We start from the raw sequence: 22,583 nt of genomic DNA, 5'->3' as shown, positions 1-22,583 counted from the left end.
TAGTCTAAGTCTAAAGTCTAAAGAGCACATTTATATTATCATCTGGGAGTAGGAATAGTTTTTTGCAAAGAAAAAAAAACTTTTAAAGGAAATCAGACACAGAAATTACCAAAAAAATATTTTCTCACTACCATCTAGAGGTATTTAGCCATGCAGAGGTTAGTCAAAAACAACAAGTTTCAAGGTATCTGTCTTCTGTTTTTCACTCAAGGTGCCCAAACATTGGTAAATGACATTAAAAAACTTCCATGCCAGCATCTATTTACAGAATCAGAGTCCCTGTTAGTCTGCATAATCGACAGACGTCACTGTCAGCAGTTTTCAAAGGCATTATTTGTCTGTAGAAAGTAGTTCCAATCGAAATTATTGACAGCGTTTTCGTTGGATAACAAAGTTTAGTAGCTCACTGTTCATACCTGAGTCCACGTATAAAAATAATACATATCTCTTGAGATTCAGTTATTTAGTTAGTCTACTCATAGTGGGATTTTCTGAAAGTGTAAAACTAATTTCTGTTTTGAACAACTCTCAGTTAGCAGCTCTTTTTACAAACCAAGGTGAGGGAAACGGGAATGTCTGGGCCTGTTCACTTTCTCTGAGCCTTGACTGAGGGAAAGTACAGGTGGTTCAAGTTACACCCTAGTCTGTGAAGACCGAGGGAAAACAGTCTTTCTCTGAGTTTTTTTTCCTCTCTCTTTTCTCTCTTTAACAGTGGATTTGAACTTAATTGTTCACATACATATACTGTATTTGTTTGTGTTTTTCTGTTGCAGGAAGGAGATGGGGAGATGGACGTTACATCTCTCAGTGGGGCTTGGGCTTCTAGCCGTCCTGCTGACTTGCTGTTATGCTGAAGGTACAGAAGACCAGAATCACAACTATTTTTTTGTCACAACAAGTAATTTACGGCAGTTTTTATTTTGTGTGCGTGCAGATGTCTACATAAAGGCTATCAATTTGTTGCCACAGCTTTTTAGGCCTCTTTTTAATGTTACTGTGATCAGAGGTATAGTGGATGATGAATTTAATTTGTGCTAAACAATTAGTCACTTCATTGGTTTGTCGTCATTTATCAACATTCTCTAGTAAGCTTCTCAAATCTGAGTATTTGCTGAATTTTACTGTGTTATATCACTATAAATGGAATATTTTGTGGTTTTGGATTGTTGGTCAGTCAAAACAAGCACTTTAAAGTTGTCACCTTGAACTGACTTCTTTACTGTTTGGTAGCTGCTGCCTTTAGATAAACTGGAGAAAGAGCATTGGTTTCATTTGGAACACTCTCAGGAATAAATGAGATGTTGTACTAAAGTCTGTTTACTGTTATCACAAGTATTCTTGCTTTGTTTCATGGGCTTGATCCTCACTTTTCCTTCCTCTCTGTGACTCTTCCTGACGCTCTCCCCTCCTGATCTCTCTCCACCCCCCAACAGAGAACTACTGCTTCGCTTCCAGGTCTAAGACCTGCTCAGAATGCCTGCAGGCTGGGAAAGGCTGTGCTTACTGCCCTGATGAGGTGAGAGCTGAAAACAGCAGGAATTTAAAAGGACAATTTTCAAAACAGTCAGTCCTAAGACGAATCATTAGGACATTTCTCCCCGCGGCAGCATTCCTCAGGGGGATATGCTGCCCTTTTTAGCATACCATGTACTTAATTAGTATTTTGAGCTGTGCATTGTGTAACCACTTTGCCCTTGTGTAATGTGCTACCATGTAGAGCAGGAGTCATTTACTGAGAGCACGTTCAGTCCAGGACATTGATTTTATTCCAAAAACTCATAATGATTTGCTTTATAAAATGTTTTACCATCTATTCTAAAATTGTCAAATATAATGAAGCAGTTAGGAAGAGAAATTCCAATTCATAATTTGAAAAAAATACCTCATGGTCCACTTACTAGCTTTTTCAGGGGCTTTCAACTACATGTCATGGTCTTCATCAGAGGATGTCATGGAGATGATTCAATATGAAAAATGGGTGAAAACTCTGGATAAAGCTGATAAGTCGACCTTGAGTTGAGATTTTTTGTTTTTTTGTCAAACTACTATTTCCAAGGTCAAGAATTAATCTTCACACTCACTTTATAATGAACATAAAACTAAAATGACTGTTATGTGAAGACTCTGTAATTTGATGTCAACGAAGCAAAACTCACTAATCAAACGTCCTCTTTTCTCAGACCTTTAATGGCCCTCGCTGTGACCTGCATGAAAATATACTCGCCCATGGCTGCAGTGCTGCGGCTGTTATTACTGCTAAAAGTAGTATGATGATGGAAAGAGTAAGTCTTCATCACTCTCATTTCTCTTCCAATCATGCCACCGTTCTTTAAAGTTATGTTATTTTTTCAAGTTAGAAATTGTAATTTTCCCTCCCGCTCTCTCTCCATTGCCACTTTGCAGCAGAAACAGATTGATGTCTCACTCCAGCAGTCTCAAGTGTCTCCGCAGCAGATGAGCATGACTTTTCTGCCTGGAGAGGAAAAGGAGGTGGATGTGGAGGTGTTTGCTCCGACCAAAGGACCTCTGGACCTTTACATTCTTATGGACTTCTCTAACTCCATGGAAGACGATTTAGACAACTTGAAGAGGATGGGGAATAAGCTGGGTGAGCGGCTTTGCACAGGCAGTGCGTTGTGATGAATGTTGATTAAGTTGTCACTGTAATACTGATAGTGAATGTATTTCCTGTAGCTTCATTGGTGGGGACGCTGTCAAATAACTACACCATTGGCTTTGGAAAGTTTGTGGACAAAGTGATCGAGCCCCAGACTGACATGAGACCCTCCAAGTAAGAGAGAGAGTGTGATATTAACATCTTGAAGGATGTGTAGCACATACATACATACTGTAGTGCAAAATAACATTTTGCACAATAACATTAACATTGCAAAATAACATTAACATTGTCCGTCCTTCTTTTTTTTCCCTCAGACTTGCTCAACCGTGGCCCAACAGCGACCCTCCATTCTCTTTCAAAAATGTCATCAAGCTGACCAACGACGTGGACGACTTCACTCGTCGGCTCCAGAGTGAGAAAATATCTGGCAACTTGGACGCTCCTGAAGGAGGGTTTGATGCCATACTGCAGGCTGGAGTCTGTGGGGTTAGTAAGAATACTGAATACAATTTAGAAGACAAACCAATTTTCGCTATTACAAATGAAATGTTAAGTTTGTAAGAAATAAAATGCACCTTTGCTTAATTCAACACACTCAGGGGTTTTGCTGCTACAGCCTTACTTGGTCTGGTATGACCAGTAGCTTGTGGTGGCTGATATTGGCAGATGTTAGATTTAGGTAGATAGTGTTGTGTAAATGACATTACTGAGTCAGTTAACCAACTTTATGACTCTTCTCTATTTGTGCCACTGTTACACACAGTTTGTAGCACGTCACTCACTTCAGTTGTCTCCACACACAAGGAAAAGAACAAGCTAACACTGTACCTCACCAGGCCTCCTTGCTCTATATATTATATACATTAGACTTCTATTCACCAGGTGGCCAGAAACATGACTCCAAATGAATGATAATGGTGCTCAGAATCTGCTAGATGTGAAAATAGGCAGCTATTTGCTAACACATTCACCATATCAACTTAAAAGGTGATAATATTTCAACTTCGTGTTGACAGTTTGTTTCCGCTGCTCCCAAGTGGCCAAAATATTCTGCTGCAGGTTTTTAAAGCAACTGACCTAAGACAATGCCAACATCCCGTGACTTGTCACTTTGACCACAACAGCTTCTATTCAGCACAAGTTTCATCTTTTAATTCCTTTTACTTGATTATTCTCCACTAACCATTGTATCTTCTGCTCCCATTTTATTCGTATTCTTATCCTAGGATAAGATTGGATGGCGCGACCTCAGCACACATCTTCTGGTTTTCTCCACCGAGTCTGCCTTCCACTACGAGGCTGACGGCGCCAACGTACTGTCAGGCATCCTGCGGCGGAACGATGAGCAGTGCCACCTGGACGCAACGGGGAGCTACACAGAGGATGTCACACAGGATTACCCCTCAGTGCCCACACTGGTCCGTGTGCTTGGCAAACACAACATCATTCCCATATTTGCTGTCACCAACCACTCCTACACATACTACGAGGTTGGTGGGCTTAAATTATTCAGCCTTCATTGAAGTTATGCTCCTAAAACATGGTGTCAAGTTTAAGGTTAGTGTTTAGGTCATGGATCTACATTATTTGTATTGTGTGCACTTCTTTGTCTAGAAACTCCATAAGTATTTCCCCATTGCTGAGGTTGGTCTGCTGCAAGAGGACTCAGCCAATATCCTGCAAATCATGGAGAGTGCCTTCAAGGTAAAGGTCACCTCTTTTGATAATTGCCAGGAGGAAGAGTTAGTTTTTAACAGTTGCCAGCACCAGCATCAAACTAATGTTGCTGATACTCTCATATGTCCTTTCAGAATATCCGTTCTAAGATGAGCATCCATGCACAGGACAAACCCAAGGCTTTTCAGACTCAGTTCTTGTCCACCAGTGGACAGGTTAAAGAATATGGAGCCTTTAATTTCAAACCTGGAGAAATAGTAAGTGGCAAAACAAGATGATTATACTGACCATACATACTAACATTCAGTCATGGACTCTTGGTTTTAAGAAGCTTCTCATATAGCTTGATATTTTGGGATTTAAAGCATTAGAATTTAAAATACTCAAGAGAATAGATACAAAAGTAAATAAGTTGGAGGAGAATCCAACATCTAACATCACAGCACAGTTTCCATTCCCCCTCTTGATCTTCATAATCACCCACATGTTTAACATGACAGCCAATCTTTAATGTCACATGGAATTCATCATTAAGAATTTCCTCTTATGGCATTATGACTCATTTTTCAGGCACACTTTACTCATTTATGTGGAGAGGCAAACAACAATAAAAAAAAAAAAGTGATCAAAACAGGGCAGGAGCAATATATAGTGATGATATGCATTATCGGCCTGACATTATCTCAAACACTCAACACAATCAGATGCATTGTGTCTTTCCTGTTGTGGAGATATGAAGTATCAAACAGCACTCTTACAGCAAAATTCTGTCCAAATAATGGAAATTTGTTGTCTCTGACTAACCCTATTAGTGACTCACCAAATAGCTCAGTGCAAACATACACACACACACACACATACATACATATGCACTAACAATCTGCATGTTTGCGTGTTCTCCAGGGCAAGTTCAGGATGCGGCTCAAAGCCCAGCGCATGATCGGTGACGATCCTGTCTGTCAGAGGAATCTTGATGAAAAAGAGGGGATAATGAAAGTCAAACCTACAACCTTTAACGCCGCCGTAAATATTAATGCCTCGATTTTGTGTCCAACCTGCAACTGTGAAAAGGTAGACACACACATACAGGCAGATAAACTCTCAGAGGCTCACAAATGGTTGAAATGAAGTGACTCACTCCTTCATTCTAATGTCCCTTATGCTTATTGTGCTCCAGACCTCCATCCCTCAAGCACCTAGATGCCACGGCAACGGAGCCCTGGTGTGCGGGAAGTGTCAGTGCTATGATGGCTGGTGAGACTTTAATTAGTACTTCATTTAAAAAAAAACTAAGAATAAAAACACCACATTTTTACCAGGGTTAAGTAGTGACTGTCAAGTGACTCCCAAGTGATGGACCGTTCAGGCCTCCAGGCTCAACAAAGTCTTTGTTTTTCTCTTTGTTTTGTCACGTGTCGCCTTCAGGCAGGGTACATTCTGTAACTGCTCAGCTACTTCTACAGCTCTGGACACCAGCCATTGTATAGGTCCAGGCATGACGGAGGCTTGTTCAGGCCGCGGAGACTGCATGGCGTGTGGAACCTGTGTGTGCTACAACCCAGATCAATTTGAAGGACCCTACTGTCAGTACAGCAAGACTCAGTGTCAAAGATTCGGAGGCCTCCTCTGCAATGGTACGACCATCTGTGGTAGCTGCACTGTTGTGCATATGTTTGTATTCCCCAACCAACTCTATGAATATTGCAAATAAGAGACATCCTATATACAGTACATGCTGTACTTTCACAAGAACAAAAAACAAACAAAACTTAAAATATATGAATACTATTATGCTATTCTTTATACATATTATGTATGTCATATTATTTTAATTATGTACTATTTGTATACACACATACGTAATAGATTATGATGAATCTGGTTACCATGCTTTCACCCAAAAATCCCTAGATTTTTAAAGCTGTACTAATCAATATTTTTATATTAACAATAGATTAAATACCTATGTGTACGTGAATGGAGATGTTCGTCGTGACAAACCCACAGAGAATTAGGTTCCATCTCTGCAGTTCCCATCTATGGAGCATTTTAGCATCTTTCAGCTCATTGTTTTGGCTTTACAGCTCGTAACGCTGCTTTTTTATTTTTGGTTCAGTCTCACCATGCTCATTAACCATATTTCCAGCCCTGTTTTCTGGAATAAATCTCTGATAAACTGAATGTATGATGCCCATTACCAAACAGCAGACAGACAAAGTTTGTGGCTAGCTAGTGAATATAGTGGAGCATTTAGCAGCTAATGATTCAGATGCCTGCTAAATGCATGGCAGTTCGTTGAAACCAAAACAGATTTAAAGGAAGTGAACTTTGGACGCACACTCATGACAGACAAAAACACGACTCCAAATGAGTAGAAATGTTGTTCTGTGTCTGCTGTTGTGTAAATAGGCAAACGTTTGGGCATTAGCATTAACTTTATATAGCGATAACACTATATGTCAATGTTGTTACAGCTTGTTTCCTGGCCTTCAAGTGTCCAAAAACATAATTTTTTTGCTTTGAAAAGCAGAAATTGGTTTAAATTAATTTTCACCATCATTTTATGTTCCTGCTAATCAACAGGTTGTTCACTTTCCTGATGCTAGAGGACATAGTTTAGCTAAAGTGTGAGTGACAAGAACGGCTAGTTGCAAGTTGTCTTATTTTTAATTTCTTAATCCTATTAGGAATTTCTGCTTTAACAACCACAACACTCCCATCTCCCCACATGCAGTGATAAAACAATTCAATTTTATTCTTTCTTCTCTTATCAGACCGTGGCTCTTGTGTTATGGGCCAGTGTTCATGTGCTGAGGGCTGGACGGGCAAAGCCTGTGAGTGTCCCAAGAGCAACCAAACCTGTCTGGACAGCAAGGGGGTGAGTAGAGCCAACTCTTTTTTTTTGGTGATCAAGTCATTGTGTCACCTTACATGTCAGTGTATCTCAAATCAGTGACTAACTGTGTTTATCTGTACCAGGGTGTCTGCAACGGGCGAGGTACATGTGTATGTGGCCGCTGTGAGTGTCCGACCTCTGTAATTGAGATGACTTCAGCCTGTGAGCCAAATTTCCAGGTGTGTGTGGATGCCATGTATAAATAAATATGTGTCTTTATGCATCAATCTGTGTCAGGGAGGGTGTGTATTGATATAAATTCTCAGCTCCAACACAATTTCTAGTCATTCATTTGCTTCAGCTACACTCAATGACTCATTAAATTTGATAATGTTTATACTTTATGTATATGCTTGTATCCTTTTAGCCTTAGCGTTTCTGTACAGTCCTGTCTGACTGTCTTTTAATGTGTGTGTGTCCTTTCCAGGCCCAGTTGGGCGTTTGTGAGGCTACAAGGAGCTGTGCTCAGTGTTGGGCTTGGAAGACAGGAGAGAAGAAGGACAAAAAGGAGTGTGACAAGTGTCCCTTCAACTTCGTCATGGTGGATGAACTTAAAGAACGTAGGCACACATGATTAATAATTAATGAATTGATAATGAATTATCCAGAAACACTCTGCATATTAACCTCACATTCTTTTAGATCATAATGATGATGATGACACTGTAGAATTAATGCCTAAAAACAACTGATAATATTTCATCTGTGTGTGTATGCATGTGTTTTCAGGGGAAAAGGTGCTTGATTCATGCAGTTTCCGTGATGAGGAAGACGACTGCACGTATTACTACACTGTCGAAAACTCGAAGGATCTGAATGTTAAAGACTTGGAAATTCAGGTCCTTGAGAAAAAAGGTGAGCTACAGGTTATTCTTCATATGCTGTGTGCTGTTAAGACAGCAAGTGAAGTATCATTTGTTGAAGCACTTTCCTGTTGTAATTTGCTGTCAAAGATGTGACCTTGCTACTGTATGTGATATACTGCCTTGATAAGATGTATAGTATTTATAATTTATTTATTATAATATAGGAAGTGCTTTACAGTAAGACAAAAAAGCTTAAAACATATTTTGAACATATCTCTTCAGTACATCAATGATAACCAGCCAGGGGCAGGTCCATGAATAGATTCAAAAATACCATCTTAAAGTATCATATCAATTCACTCACCAGCATGTTCTTCCAGAAATAGTGTCCCGGTTACTGCGTATAATCCACAGAACACACAGTGAACAGTTTTCACTGGGACTATTTCTACGGTAGAAAGTAGTTCCAGTGAAAACTGAATGATCCACAGTAACTGAGAGCAGCTTGAACACTGTGAGATGTAATTGAAAGCTCAAGAAAAAAGTGAGCCCTGAGACCAAGCTGCTCTAATCGACATTTTTATTTTAACATTGGATCAAATACCTACATGTACTGCGAAAAGTGTCACTCATAGTGACAAACCCACTGAGAACTATCATCAGACTGCAGTTCTTACTGTTTGCTAACATGTTTGCAATATCAACTCAATGAGGTGATAAGACAAACTAGAAGCCCGAACAGTGACTTTAGAATGGGAGTGATGTGAGCTCTTTTCTGTGTTCCAGTTAAATCTCTGCTCTGTATCAGTGTTGTAACTTTTTCTACTTCTTTTTGACTCTTCAGACTGCCCCCCTGCTAGCCTCCTGTGGTTGCTCCCTCTCCTCTTGTTCCTCTTGTTACTGCTGGCACTTCTGCTGCTCTGCTGCTGGAAATACTGTGCCTGCTGCAAAACCTGCTGGCAGGTATGAAAAACACATACCTTTATACACAAAAACAATATTTTTAAGTTACAGTCGAAGTAATGCATCCTTTCTTGTCTTGCCACAGAGCTGTCTTGCCCTGCTGCCTTGCTGTAGAAAAGGTAAGATGTGTGTTGTATTAAAAGTGAAAGAATGGCTTTGAATCCTTTATTGTCCCACTTGGAACCATGTTGACTATGATTCAGCCGGCGTTATATTCTTTCCAGGTCGCATGGTTGGCTTCAAGGAAGATGAGTATCTGCTCCGTCAGTCTCTGCTCACCTCAGACCATCTGGACACTCCGCTGGTGAGGACTGGCCCACCCAAAGGCACTGATGTTGTTCGCTGGACGGTCACGGATAATGTGCACCGAGCACCCAATCACCCCCAGGCTTTGATAAAGCCCAACCCTAAAGAGACCAGTGAGTGATAAATAGTTTTAAAAGCAAATTTCTACAAGGAACAGTAAACTGATCTTTTGGTCTAAAGAAGTTAGGGACCCAGATTTGATATTTAAATAATGAAAGCTACAACTCTAAACCTCTTTTCCCTTGTAGTCCAGTTCCCGGTCTCTCTCCGGCTTAATAGGTTGTTCTCTGAGAATCTCTCTCGCCCTGAATCCAGAGATGCCGAACAGCTCCGCAAGGAAGTATCTGATAACGTGAGTGTGTTTTTATTTGCTGGCGGGCACAAGTATGGGTGTGTGAATGATTACTGTATCACTGAATACTGTATTTGTTCTTTCATCCAGCTTAATGAGGTGTACAAGCAGATTCCTGGGGCCCAGAAAGTGCAAAAGACCTCATTTAGGTAAGAGATGTTAATTATGTCTTGTATGTGTACTGGTATGTACATTGAGTGTGTGTGGTTTCTTCATAATCTCACATTAATTTGTATTTTCACACATTCTCAAATCAAAAATTGAAATGAAATGTCTGTCCATTCTGTCATTCATCAATATCTGTTTTGGTTCTTGCAGAACGCAGAGAAACGCTGGGAAAAGGTAACATTCATATTGATGCATTACCTAGATTATCTTGCTTCTATGGGTCAGGTCACATAAGGGTAAGGTTACATGAGTTTATCTTCTCTGCCTCTCCTGTTATCTCCAGGCAGGACTACGCCATCATGGACACTGTCCTGTCTGCTCCACGCAGCAGCTACCCTGATATTGTCAAGCTGACAGAGAAAAATGTCCAGTCTGGAAACTTCCATGACCTCAAAGTGGTGCCTGGCTACTACACTGTGGCCACAGACAGAGGTGTGTGTTTGTTTGTGTGTGTGGTTGGGATCTGCACATGTTCAGTGTCTCATGGTCATCTATTCAGTTTGTAGATAAAAACAATATTCAAATGATCAGATTGTGATTATGGATAAGGGACTTATGATAAATGGAATAGTACCTTTCTAGTCTTCCTCCCACTCAAAGCGCTTTGCAATACATGTCAACATTCACCAATTCACACACACATTCATATGCTGCCATGCAAGGTATAAACCTGTTCATCAGGATCTAATCTAATGCATATTCACACACACACTCTCACACACCACTGGCACAGCTATCGGGAGCAATTTGGGGTTCAATATCTTGCTCAAGGACACTTTGACATGCGGACTGGAGGCACCAGAGATCGACCCGCTCTACCTCCTGAGCCACACACATCTTTTATGAATCCCATCTGATCTGATGTCTGCTAAGCAGCTTATATCTTTAGCATTCTTGTCAAAATGTTGGCATCTTACTTGCTTCTTTTCTGCAGAGGCTGCGGGTGCCGTGGAGTTCCAGGAAGGTGTGGATTCAGTAGATGTTCACGTGCCACTCTTCGTCAAGGATGAAGACGATGACAAGAAACAGCTGCAGGTGGAGGCCATGGATGTGCCACTGGGCATCGCTGAGATTGGAAAACGTTTGGTTAACATCACCATCATCAAAGAGCATGGTGAGAAATCTCCTATTTTTCGATGTACACATGAGAATCCAAGAAAATGAGACAAGCAACTTTTCAGAGCCTCTGTGACTTATGACAATGCAAAGTGTATAGTCTTTGCTATGGATCGCACTAATGGATTCTCCCCTTTCTTCTCCCCAGCCGCCAGTGTGTTCTCATTCCTCCAGCCAGCCTACACCTACAGCAGGCAGGACGGGGTGGCCAACATCCCAATCAGCAGAGAGATCATTGAGGACGGACGCACACAGGTCAGCTACCGCACACGGGACCTCACAGCCAAGGATAAGAAGGTGAGCTGACAATTCTGTACTGATGCACTGCCCTCAATTTAACTGGTATCTTTAAACCTATTCCTATTCCTAAAGTTCTTATGGGTTTTGGAAGCACTTGGTATGTCTGTATATAGTATGGTAGCTCTCTTAGAAATGATGTAAGACTTGCATGACTAGTAGGTGAGTTACAAGTTAACAGTCAGACTCTATACCTGACCTGTTTTGCCTTTATGTATTTTAGGACTATGTGACTGTGGAAGGAGACCTGACCTATGGTCCTGGTGAGACCCAGAAGACAGTTCCTGTTCGCCTGCTGGAGCTGGGTGAGAAAGATGGCCTCCTGGAGGACAAACAGGTCAAACAGTTTGTCATGGACCTCAGTAACCCACGGCAGGGTGGCAAGCTGGGACGCTACCCAAGAACTACTGTCACCATCACAGACCAACCAGGTGAAAGGATGCAAGAGGATGTATCATACATTGTGGCGTAATATGTTTCTCCCAGACAAATCTCTGATTGCTAAGGTTCCTCCTCTTTTTCCCCCATTACTTTTTATTTATCCAGAGCCCAGTGTGATGATGTTCAAGAAGGGCACCCAGAACTTCAACACATCTGACCCATCCTACACTATCCCTGTGGTCCGTACTCGCAACCAGGACAGTCCTGCCACAGTGAAATGGCGCACCAAGAAGGCCCAGCGCTTTGAGCTATCCGGCCCTCTGAAGTTCAGTCCTGGAGAGACAGAAAAGAACATAGTTATCGACCCGAGCGCCCACCCTGGTCCAGTCCAACCAGAGACCTTCCAGCTGGAGCTGTTTGATCCAAGTAGCAATGCCTCTATCGGAGAGAGGAAGACAACTCTTGTAAATATTATAGATGGAGGTGAGACAAAATGCAAAAACTCATATCACTCAAAAATTTGAACTAAAGATAAGATGAGATGGCATTTGTAGTTGCTGGAATACATAATTCTGATTTTATATAATAAACAAAGGGATCATTCTAAAAAAGAGGCACTGTATCTGGTGAATGTTTATGTAATCCTGTAACCTCTTTTACTTTCTTTCTCTTTCCTGCAGTTCCCACCTCTCCAGAGTTTTTCCCGATGCAGGAGAAGAGCTACACGAAGAGACTCAATTCCCCTGGCGGTTACCTTAACTCTCCAGAAAACGTGAAGGCCAAAGCAAGTGGACCCAGAAGCATTCACGTCAACTGGGACCCGTCGTCCGGTAACCCCATGGGGTACAAGGTATATCAAATCAACATGTTCAGAAGCTTCAATTTGAATTAATGCTTATCATTCACAATAGGTGAATGATAAGCATATTAAGCATATTACATATTATATTTCTGAATGTTGTATGATCTGTTTTCTTGTGCGTTTTAGGTGAAGTATTGGGTCTATGGTGATCAAGAGCATGAGGCCGAGATCTTAGATGTGAAGACTCCTCAAGCTGAGTTGACCAACCTTTACCCTTATTGTGACTATGAGATGCGAGTGTGCGCCTACAATGCGATGGGAGATGGCTACGATACCGACATTGTTGAATGTCAAACTCTGCCAGATGGTAATTACTGTAAATCCAGTTGACTGCTATTCATGAAAGGATCATCCAAGAAGATATATCTAGTTCAGATAAAACTGTCAAAATTATGTGCATCTTTCAGAGAAATATCATGCAATGGGGTGTTGGGGGTGCACCAGCATATTTGTGCATTAAGTGCTTCCTAAGTTCTACTTCCTAAGAAATGACTGTCTAGTTTCAACTGAGTGATTTACTAAATAAGGTTGCACCATTAAAACTCAAGAAACGTATTAGGCTAAAGTAGAAGTCACTGTGGCATCACACTCTGCAGCACAACTGTAAAAAAAATTACAGTTTTGTGGGGGATGGGGCTGTTATTTTAAACTGAACTGTGCCAGTCCTTTGAAAATGTAGCTATTACTTTCTTTTATTTATATATGAATACATGGTGAAATATGTGTTTTTCAGAGTTGGTTTAATTTAGTGATGCGTGATCCCCAGTAAGCAAAGACTTGCGTTATAACTGCTTAGTTTGAACTTCCAAACAGCTAGTGCAAACAGCTCCTGTTCTGTTTTCCTCCAGTGCCTGGTGAACCCGGTCGTCTTGCCTTCAACGTCATCAACCAAACTGTCACTCAGCTCAGTTGGGCAGAGCCTGCAGAGACCAATGGCAATATCACAGCTTATGAGGTCGTGTACACTCCCATCGATGATGAATCGAGTAAGAGACTAAGTCCCACCTAAACAAGGAAATATTGTACATGTGCTTGCATTATGTAATTTTCATCATACCTTGATACTGTCTTCTTCTCACAGAGCCAGTGGGTACAGCTAAGAAAGTAAAGATTGACAACCCGAAGAAGCGAATGCTGTTGATTGAGAACCTCCAGAGTGCCCAGACATACCGCTACGAGGTCCGTGCCAAAAACAGCGTGGGCTGGGGTCCCTACAGAGATGCCACCATCAACCTGGCATCACAGCCTGCCAGACCGCTGTCCAGTAAGTCAAACTTGTCTAGAACGTTTATATTGGGTCTGTTTGTCCTGAGCATCCCTGAAAATACATTTATTTCTCTCTGTTTCCGCCTCTAGTTCCCATCATTCCAGATATCCCTATTGTGGATGCAGATGCAGGTGACGAGTATGACAACTATCTGATGTACAGCAATGAGGTGCTGAAGTCTCCCACAGGCTCCAAGACACCCAGCGTCTCTGGTGATGGTGGGTACCCAGAGCCAAAACCACAAACTACTCATAATGGCTGACAGTGTAAACTCATTGTGCTAGTGTGCTACTCTGATGCGTTTTTGGCTCTGGAAAGATGCACGTGACTGCCAGACCAGAGTGTGAGGTATCACTGTAATATGGATCCAATTATTTCAGTGTACATTCTCAGTGCTCCCAGGCATCTTGCTTTGTTCTTGTGGCCAAAGTGTATTTATGCAACATGTGCTGTGGAGTCATTATCCTGTCAGAAGGGGAGGGAAGATTTGTGCTGTAGGAAATCATCCAACTTGTGAGACTCATCCTGAAAACATCAGGTTGAGAAGGCCTCTTCTGCTCTCTTCTGGCTCACATTTCTGTTTTTCTGTGTGAAATGCCTGAAGAGGCTGACATTAATATTCTTCCTCTTTTTGCAAGAGTGACATTATATGACGAGCTGGAAGAGTTGTTAAGCCCAGGGATGGCATCATTCTCGTGACTCTGCCTCTTTTATCACTTCCATCTGGTGGGCATTTTTCCTGCAGGCAACGCCCTCAGCCAGGCAGCAACAAAATCTGCTTCCAATGCATTCCCAAATATCTTTAATAGAAGTGCTTCATGACCATAAACCACAAGGCCTTCCCTCATTGAATCTGCTGTCATTCCTCTGCTTTCTGCAGCCGTTTTTGTGCTCTTAGTCAGTTTTCTCTGGCAGACAATGCTGACTTTGCACCTCACTTACAAGACTATTTGGACTTCTGTGACGAAACTGATATGTATTATGTAATCCCATTCATGAGTTATAGCTTTCTTCTAAAATAATGTATAGAAAACAAACCAATGACAATTTTTGCCTACAAATCTATCCTCCGACTGCTTGCTTCTCCCCCCTATGACCCCGATTACAAGACTGGAAACATGTCAAGTTGGTGGGGTCCAACCTGGATCTCCGTAAGGTGTCGTGGAAAAAACGAGTGGAGGTCATCCCCAACAGTCGGCTCAGCACAGACACAGAGGCAAGCTCAGATGAGGCCCCCCGCCCCAGCTACACCCAAACACCCCTGCAAGGTGAAGACCACTCCATCAGACCAACAGATAAACAGACAGGCAGCTAGCATGCCAGCTATTATGCACGGCCAGTCGTATGCCCGGCAAAGCAACAACCGTTTCTTTCTACCTTCACGACTGACCCTGTCAGAAATATCATCATTTGACTAAACATTCAATTTCGGGCTTCAGTCCTTGTCCTTTTGCCCCTAGTTGGCATCTATCCCATCTATCCTCCAACCACCTGTCCAAAGAGGAATACTGGCATCAACTGCCCCACCTCCAGTTGATGATCAGGGGCAGGCTTTTCCAAGTGCCTGTCTCTGTCTGTCCTCTCTACATCCCAGTGGGAAGGTTTTGATCTGGAGGAAGCTTGTCGGTGTGTGTAAAGGCTTAGTTACTGTGTGGCTGTATGGAAATAATGGGTACTTGATTACACATTCCCACCTCTGCAGGGCAGTTTCAGTGATGACAATTTTTCTTGCATCTGTATTTGTTTTTATCCTTTGACATGTCTTTTTAGATGCGGAGCACCTTGTTGAACGGGTTTGTAACTCAAAAACGTGCTTATTGGTGTTTAGAAGGCTGCAGTTTCTCCACAAGAGAGAGCTGTTCAACCTTTCTTAGACCAGTTCTTCACATGACAACTTGCACCGCTATAGAAAAGTAAATTAATAGCAGCATCATCAGCTTTTGCAGATTTAGACTGGTTGATGTCTGTACAGGCAAAGACAGTAAACACTACTACAATTTTAATACTTGCACCAACCGGAGGAAATGAATATTACAGCGGCATTTTTAGCCACAATAGGGGCGGGGCTTTAGAAATGGCAATACTGGTCTGTCGGTCAGTTCAGCACTGACATCTCCAGACATCTCAACAACTATTGGAAGGATTGCCATGAAACAGATATCCATGGCATGCACAGAGGACAAAACCTAATGACTTTGGTGATCCCCTGATTTTTCAATTAGCATAACCATAACCAGGTCAAAAATTTAACTTATCCCATAAAATATCTCAACGTCTCCTAGACTGAGACACAAAAATTATGTTCATACAATCACAGTTCTCAGATGATTAAATGGTAAACATTATACCTGCAGATATGTGTGTTAACATTGTCATTGTGAGCATGTTAGCATGCTGACATTAGCATCTACTGTAGATAAAAACACCAGCGTGACTGGTGTCTTTTAGTTTCTGTTTGTGTGTTGTGTATTTTACATTTATTTATCAACTATTAGCTCAAATAAAACCAATAAAAAATATGACTGAATGCTCAACTAAAAGTACATTTCGTCTTGTGGCTGTAAAATAGCCTTTAAGGATTTGTAAATTAATTTACATAGATTTTTGTTTCTATGTCCCACGAGATAAGTAATAGTCACTATTCTATCAATAAACAACATCCATCCATTCATCCATTAGCTATACTGCTTATCCTTTAAAGGTCACAGGGGCTGGAGCTGACAACAACAGATTATTTCAGTTTCACAAAATTTTGCTGTTTAAATATTCGGTACCAAATACAGAACGTGGAGCAGCTACAAAAAGAAAAACTATAGTTGTAAGACTCATGGTCTGCAGTTGGTACAATTGACACAATTCCCGCCTGTAAATGCTGCACATTTGCTAAACTGCTGTTGCTGTCCTGTAAGTGGCCTGAGTAGGACTGGAACCTCTAAGTCCAAAACTGCTGGTGCTTTCTCTGTTGATTGGCTGAGCCTGGTTTCGGGTGCTTCGCATCAACAGCACTGTGTTGTTTCAGTCAGTATCAGATTGCTTGAGTGCTAACCGCTAAATTTCCAATTTTCTGTCTGTTGACAATTGTGGTTGCCATTGTGGTATTTCACAGATTACATGATGAATGGAAAGTGGGACCAGAACTTCCTTTTCCCCGGGGGTTCAGTGACACGCAACCTGTCAACATCGTCCTCTCCTATGTCCACCCTGAGCTCAAACTACAAAGGGACAGACAGCTCCTTTACCACAGACACAACCACCACCTTCATGTCTGGAGCAGGTAAGATGGACGCTAGTAATTACATTGGTGAAAATGTCAAAGGTATTATCTGTCTTTATCTTTTATCCTTCTTTCTTCTTGTAGGAATCACTAGACAGGATATGATTGTAGGTGGACTAAACAAAACGGATGTCATCATGAGGAAACGTTCAGAGAACAGATTTTACACAGATGAAAACATCCGGGACTCTATAGTCATGGGAGATCTCTCAAGCAAGTTCCCAGACCTAGGTAGGCTTTAGACCTCAGCAATGGTTTGAATTTTTTCCAAAGTAAATGTAAAAAGAATAGGTGCTGTCTTTCTGGCCAAGGAAAGATTTTACTTTGGAGTGCAATATTTAAAGTGCCTCGGCAGGTAAACTGTGTCAGCGCATGAGGCCGATGGCTTGGACATCTGTTAGCAGGGTTGGGGCTGTTGGCTGCACAGCAAGCTTATCCATAAGGACTTTGCAGGAGCTATGCTGACTATCGCTGTTTCTCCTTATCTCCCCTTGTCTCAACATTCCACTTTTTTTTTTTTTTTTTTAATTTTTACCTCCTTTTTACCTCACTCCCCCCCTCCTTCCCACCTTCCCCCTCCTACTGTGCTACTTCCGTTGTTTTCTTTGCCATCCCTGCATCCTCCTCTTTTGCCCCCTCTTTGCTCAATGCGCCATCAGGTGGTTTCGGCTACACTGGGATGCAGAGCAGCTCTCAGAGCCAGTTCAGCTACAACCTGTCTCAGGGTTCGAGGGCCAGGACCCAGTCTTCAGATGTCAACGAAGCCCTATATAATCTGGACAGGGTCCTCCAGGGTAAGTCTGCAGCATATAAGCATGAAGGCACTGGATGTGTTGCTGGTGTGGTGTGATAAGTAATGCTCTTCTTCTCAGTCCTCTTTCTTTCTGCATCTTTGTCTCATTATCTGGTTCCCTCTCTGATCTCACCTTTTTAGATCATACCTGCTGTTTTGTGTGTTTTACTGGCAACCATTTTTCAAAGTATACATTGCCCATAGAGCATGCTCAGTGTGCATTCATCCAGCCAGCGCAGGAATGTCAAACCTGACACCAGATTAAAATCTCCAGTATACTGTGTAATACAGAGATTTACCTGGCAGTGATAGGCTTAATCAGCATTGAGTGAATTTGTTTGGCAAGGGCATGAGTATGACAGATGTTCATTTATATGTAAAAGTTCCACACTGCAGGTTTAAGTCAATTTCATTTTTGACTACAGTAATGTTATTTTCATGTTTTTCAGTGGTGTCAGGGACTGTTTACTGTAGTTGGTGTATGGTGAGACATTGGAGATTTGAGTTCAGGCTAACAAGAAAACAAGAACCTCATCCAGAAGGAATTCATTCATTTCTTAAACCTGCACTAATCAATGTTCTTATTTTTTACAATAGATCAAAGGGGTGGCTATCACCCGACTCCACTTCCTGTCAGCTCTCCGCAACTGTACTGTTTCAGTTCAGTCTCATGGCTTTCATCAAACCCCTTTCCAAATAAACCCACTGTACACTACCTGCCCAGAACCAAACAGCAGTCTTACATAGTCTACTGTTTATTAATACACACCATGTATTTATAGAGATCATATCCCACAGTTTTCTCACTCTTGTCTCTCTGTGTCTGTCATCAGATGCACGACTCTCTCCAGGTGTCCCAGACACCCCCAGCAGACTGGTGTTTTCTGCTCTGGGTCCCACTGCCCTGAAAGTCAGCTGGCAGGAGCCCCACTGTGAGAAGGACATCCAGGGTTACTGTGTCATCTACCAGCTGATCAATGGAGGTAAATGAACCCTGTACTGATCAGTTCCTTATATTAGTTTTCATCTTTTCTGTAATACATTTTTAAAAATGTGTTACATTATGATGCAAATAATGTACAGATTTGTTGGCATAACGAGCGCATGACAAAAATCAACCTGACATACTGAATTAAAATGAGTGTTACAAGTGTGTGTGCTGGATTTTGTTTAAGGAGGCAGTTGATCAAGCTGCGCTGTCTGCACTTGTTGTATTCAGTGATAAACAGGAAATTACAAGTTCCAATTACTTGTTTGTATAGTTTTAACATTAAAAACAACTTTTTAATGTTTTTTTATTTTTTTATTTTGACTTTATAAAGTATTTATGATGCTGAATAAACTGTGTCCTCTCTTGTAGGTGAAGTGAAGCGTATCAATGTCACCAACCCAGCAGAGAACTCTGTAATCATCCAGGACCTCCTGCCCAACCACTCCTACCTATTTAAGGTGAAGGCTCAGAGCCAAGAGGGCTGGGGTCCAGAGAGAGAGGGAGTCATCACCATCGAGTCTGCTGTGGACCCCAAGAGTCCCCTCAGCCCCATGCCAGGTGCTGATTGTGTTGATTTTTGTGTCACAACTTCATGAATTAACCAACAGAAACAATGACTACATTTTCATGCTGTCACCGGAGGCACAATATCCCTTTCTTTATTTTGTTTTCTCTCTCGTCTTCTTTCATCATAGGCTCACCGTTCACCCTGAGCACTCCCAGTGCTCCAGGTCCCCTGGTCTTCACAGCCTTGAGCCCTGATTCACTGCAGCTCAGCTGGGAGAAACCTCGCAAACCCAACGGAGACATCCTGGGCTACGTAGTCACCTGCGAACAGCTGCATGGTGGAGGTGAGACTTTCTCTCTAGTGTAGTAACACTTTAAAAGACTAGTTTAAAAAAAGGTAGTATAGTTTTCCTAAGTCCCATTCACTTGTTGGTCCTTGTTGTGAAAATGTGTTTTTTTTTTCTTACTTCTCTTTCCTGTTTCCTCCAGGTGATGTGCGATCCTTCCAGGTGAACGGCGACAGTGCTGAGACCAGTCTGACCGTCCCAAACCTGACTGAGAACGTTCCCTACAAGTTTAAAGTTCAGGCTCGAACCACTCAGGGTTTTGGTCCTGAGAGGGAGGGCATCATCACCATTGAGTCTCAGGATGGGAGTAAGAAGAATTCTACTGAACAAGTTTTTGATATGAATGCAACTAAAAACTTCCAGTAGTAGCTGCTAGAGACTGAAATGTCCATGAAACTCCACAACATGATAGGAACTGCGTTGTTCTATTCTTAAGGCCTTAGTGGTAGTAATAGTAGCAGTAGTAAAGTAGTGGGACTAAAATTGCAAACTTTGTCCTCCAGCTTTAGAGCAGAGGTTTTCAACCTGTGAGGCATGCCTCCCCAGGGGGGCGTAGGAGGGTTGGAGGGAGTGACGTGATGCGTAGATACTGCCTTAGGTGAAAGGGTCAGGTGCATTCAGATGCTCTAAAAACAGCTGATCCGCAGTGGAGCTGCAGCAGTGACACACAGCTCATGGAGGCAATTAGGGCACTTTAAGACCCTTAGTGCCCTCTTGCTGCAATTTGCGTCAAAATCCATATTCCTTTTCAGGGTCATAACCCAGTCAAATCTGATCACACAGATAATAAAATAAAATATTTTTAGATTCAGTGTGACACATTTTCTGAGGGTATCTCTGGAATCGAATGTCCATCATGAATAAATGTCCATAAATCATCCAAAAAAGACCAGAACTTGCCTGAGAGTCATCAAATTTTTTTTTTCAGTATCAGCGTAATCCAGTATTAGTTGTCTGGACATCCATGAGTACATTGGAAATTGAAAAGAATTAGCACTGGACAAAACATAATGGTTCATGCTATGGACCAAAGCAACTGATATGACCGTCGTAAAAGGCCTAAAATTTCCATTACATCATTATGTAGTCACCATTAAACTACATTATCAAGATTTCAACATTATACAATACCCGGTTAAGCCTTCCTATCACTTTCTTATCATTTCTTACATTTTAGTACATAGCAGTATACTAACATCTGCATTTCTTTCTATCATCCCCCCCTGTAGGCGCTTTGTCTCAGTACAACAGCCAATCAATGACAAGGAGGGAAGTTTTCCAAATGCCAACAGAAGTCAACACACGAACCACCGTTTCCCACACCATGCTCAACGACCCCTTCTTCTCAGGTACACATGAAGTTTTAGTTTAATTTCTGTTCTCCTAAAGACATAAATAAAACATATTCACACATTAATACCAACTGCTCTTCTCAAACAGATGGGATGATGATGACCACACAGCACACAGAGACCAGCGGCATGGTGACCCGGCAGGTCACTAAGGAAGTGGTTCAGAGGAGCGTCATGGCAGGAAGTACTGTCACAAAGAAGATGTTATATGAATCTTAAGATCTGCGCTTATTTAACTTAACATAAATGAACACCCAAAGGTCCAAATATGATGAGGAATCATATCTGAGATTCTCTTTTAAAAAGAGTCAGCTTCAGAGAACACACACGTGATCAATGTATGTATTCACACGTATGTGTGTGTGTGGGTGTGAGATCCTGTGACCAAAAAAACATTCCATATAATAAATAGATGGAGAGGAGGCCGTTCTCTCATGCCTGTTACAAACTGTGGCCACTCTCCTCCTTAGATGAGGTTCAGTTTAACATTTACATTCATTTTCACTGTTGCTTCTTATGCATTTCATTCCAGTTTCTTTCCAGTATGCAAATCATTTACTGTTAGACTCCACTCCCTCTGCCGGATCAGATCTGGTAACACACACTGGGGCTTTAAATCAGGCCAGCACAGGCCAGTAATCTGACTGAGGTCCAGTAATCCAAAGTGACCTTCTCCCCTCATCTCCTGCCCTCCACCTGTCTATAAGAGATGTTTTGTCTGTGTTTGATATGTTTTGATTGAAAACCTATCAGTCTTGTTGAAATGCTTGTTTGCAGGAGAAATTGGTTTGGAGATTGTCTTGGAAGCTTTTAAGGTTCATCATTTTCACCCATGTGGTTTTATCCTGAGTGATTGATTGAGAGTATTACGTGGTGTATTTGGGATTTTTGTTCATAGATTTGTATTATATTAAAGTGTGATAAAGTTTTTTTTCCCAAGCATAGATTAATGTATTTAATACTTTTTTTACTTAAGATTTTTACTTAAGCATACTGACATTGAATTCAATGCCAAATATAGAGGTATTTCCACAAACACAGGCTCATGCTTGTGTCGCTCATTTCTTACTGACAAGGGACATAATTAAACAATACAGACAAAAAATTAAAAATCTATTAGATGTAACAGTTTTGCATTTCAATAGATGTTTTATACTCAAATGTGATAAACACTGCTTCAAATTGACACTTTTCATGTATTTTTGTACTCTGCAAGGCCGATTTATTTTTGAATTTTGAGTAGATTAACATTTGAACAATAATATCTTTGCAGAAATGGTATGTAAAGACAGAAAGATTGTATTTGCTTCAATGCAGGAATATAGTCAAGTCCTACTGTATTATGACTACGTTTTTGTTGAAAACACTTTTGTAAATCATATTTTGAGAGGACTCTTTTTGTGGGGAAAGCCTTATGTTGATAAACTTTTCACCAAAAACAGGATCACTAAAATATTCATGAATTTTATCTCAACATGTATCACTTATTTTTAAGCATTTGACCTTACCTTTTTATTTTTTAAAGTGTTTTTGTCTTTTCTTGTATGTCAATTCTATTGCACTTAATAAAGATTGGAAATAAAGACATTTGTGTTACATATAAAATTA

The 22,583-nt window shown here is 41.3% G+C and overlaps 1 protein-coding gene across 3 annotated transcripts in view; it reads left to right on the top strand.

The window, feature by feature from the left end:
• Positions 1–22,558, top strand: part of itgb4 (integrin, beta 4) — a 28,929-nt gene extending 6,371 nt beyond the window's left edge. For all 3 annotated transcript variants that reach the window (XM_042397139.1, XM_042397140.1, XM_042397141.1), the window contains 41 exons: positions 774–856; positions 1,434–1,516; positions 2,181–2,282; positions 2,404–2,608; positions 2,695–2,791; positions 2,935–3,106; positions 3,847–4,110; positions 4,235–4,324; positions 4,432–4,554; positions 5,201–5,368; positions 5,475–5,551; positions 5,723–5,931; positions 7,072–7,175; positions 7,277–7,372; positions 7,621–7,753; positions 7,923–8,048; positions 8,844–8,962; positions 9,048–9,081; positions 9,187–9,381; positions 9,517–9,620; positions 9,711–9,769; positions 9,939–9,962; positions 10,072–10,220; positions 10,723–10,902; positions 11,053–11,201; positions 11,425–11,632; positions 11,748–12,065; positions 12,263–12,432; positions 12,571–12,751; positions 13,293–13,430; positions 13,526–13,708; positions 13,801–13,929; positions 16,818–16,985; positions 17,070–17,216; positions 17,645–17,779; positions 18,612–18,761; positions 19,139–19,327; positions 19,465–19,620; positions 19,766–19,930; positions 20,853–20,972; positions 21,064–22,558. In XM_042397139.1, coding sequence (XP_042253073.1) covers positions 781–856; positions 1,434–1,516; positions 2,181–2,282; positions 2,404–2,608; positions 2,695–2,791; positions 2,935–3,106; positions 3,847–4,110; positions 4,235–4,324; positions 4,432–4,554; positions 5,201–5,368; positions 5,475–5,551; positions 5,723–5,931; positions 7,072–7,175; positions 7,277–7,372; positions 7,621–7,753; positions 7,923–8,048; positions 8,844–8,962; positions 9,048–9,081; positions 9,187–9,381; positions 9,517–9,620; positions 9,711–9,769; positions 9,939–9,962; positions 10,072–10,220; positions 10,723–10,902; positions 11,053–11,201; positions 11,425–11,632; positions 11,748–12,065; positions 12,263–12,432; positions 12,571–12,751; positions 13,293–13,430; positions 13,526–13,708; positions 13,801–13,929; positions 16,818–16,985; positions 17,070–17,216; positions 17,645–17,779; positions 18,612–18,761; positions 19,139–19,327; positions 19,465–19,620; positions 19,766–19,930; positions 20,853–20,972; positions 21,064–21,194 — 5,826 coding nt within the window. In that variant the 5' untranslated portion in view covers positions 774–780 and the 3' untranslated portion in view covers positions 21,195–22,558. The remainder of the gene's footprint in view (positions 1–773; positions 857–1,433; positions 1,517–2,180; positions 2,283–2,403; positions 2,609–2,694; positions 2,792–2,934; positions 3,107–3,846; positions 4,111–4,234; positions 4,325–4,431; positions 4,555–5,200; positions 5,369–5,474; positions 5,552–5,722; positions 5,932–7,071; positions 7,176–7,276; positions 7,373–7,620; positions 7,754–7,922; positions 8,049–8,843; positions 8,963–9,047; positions 9,082–9,186; positions 9,382–9,516; positions 9,621–9,710; positions 9,770–9,938; positions 9,963–10,071; positions 10,221–10,722; positions 10,903–11,052; positions 11,202–11,424; positions 11,633–11,747; positions 12,066–12,262; positions 12,433–12,570; positions 12,752–13,292; positions 13,431–13,525; positions 13,709–13,800; positions 13,930–16,817; positions 16,986–17,069; positions 17,217–17,644; positions 17,780–18,611; positions 18,762–19,138; positions 19,328–19,464; positions 19,621–19,765; positions 19,931–20,852; positions 20,973–21,063) is intronic.
• Positions 22,559–22,583: the final 25 nt, after the last annotated feature.

This window comes from Thunnus maccoyii, chromosome 20 (assembly GCF_910596095.1).
Source record: "Thunnus maccoyii chromosome 20, fThuMac1.1, whole genome shotgun sequence".
NCBI classification, from domain to species: Eukaryota; Metazoa; Chordata; class Actinopteri; order Scombriformes; family Scombridae; genus Thunnus; species Thunnus maccoyii.
The sequence above is the reverse complement of the archived record's forward strand: the minus strand, read 5'-3'. Positions and strand labels throughout refer to the sequence as shown.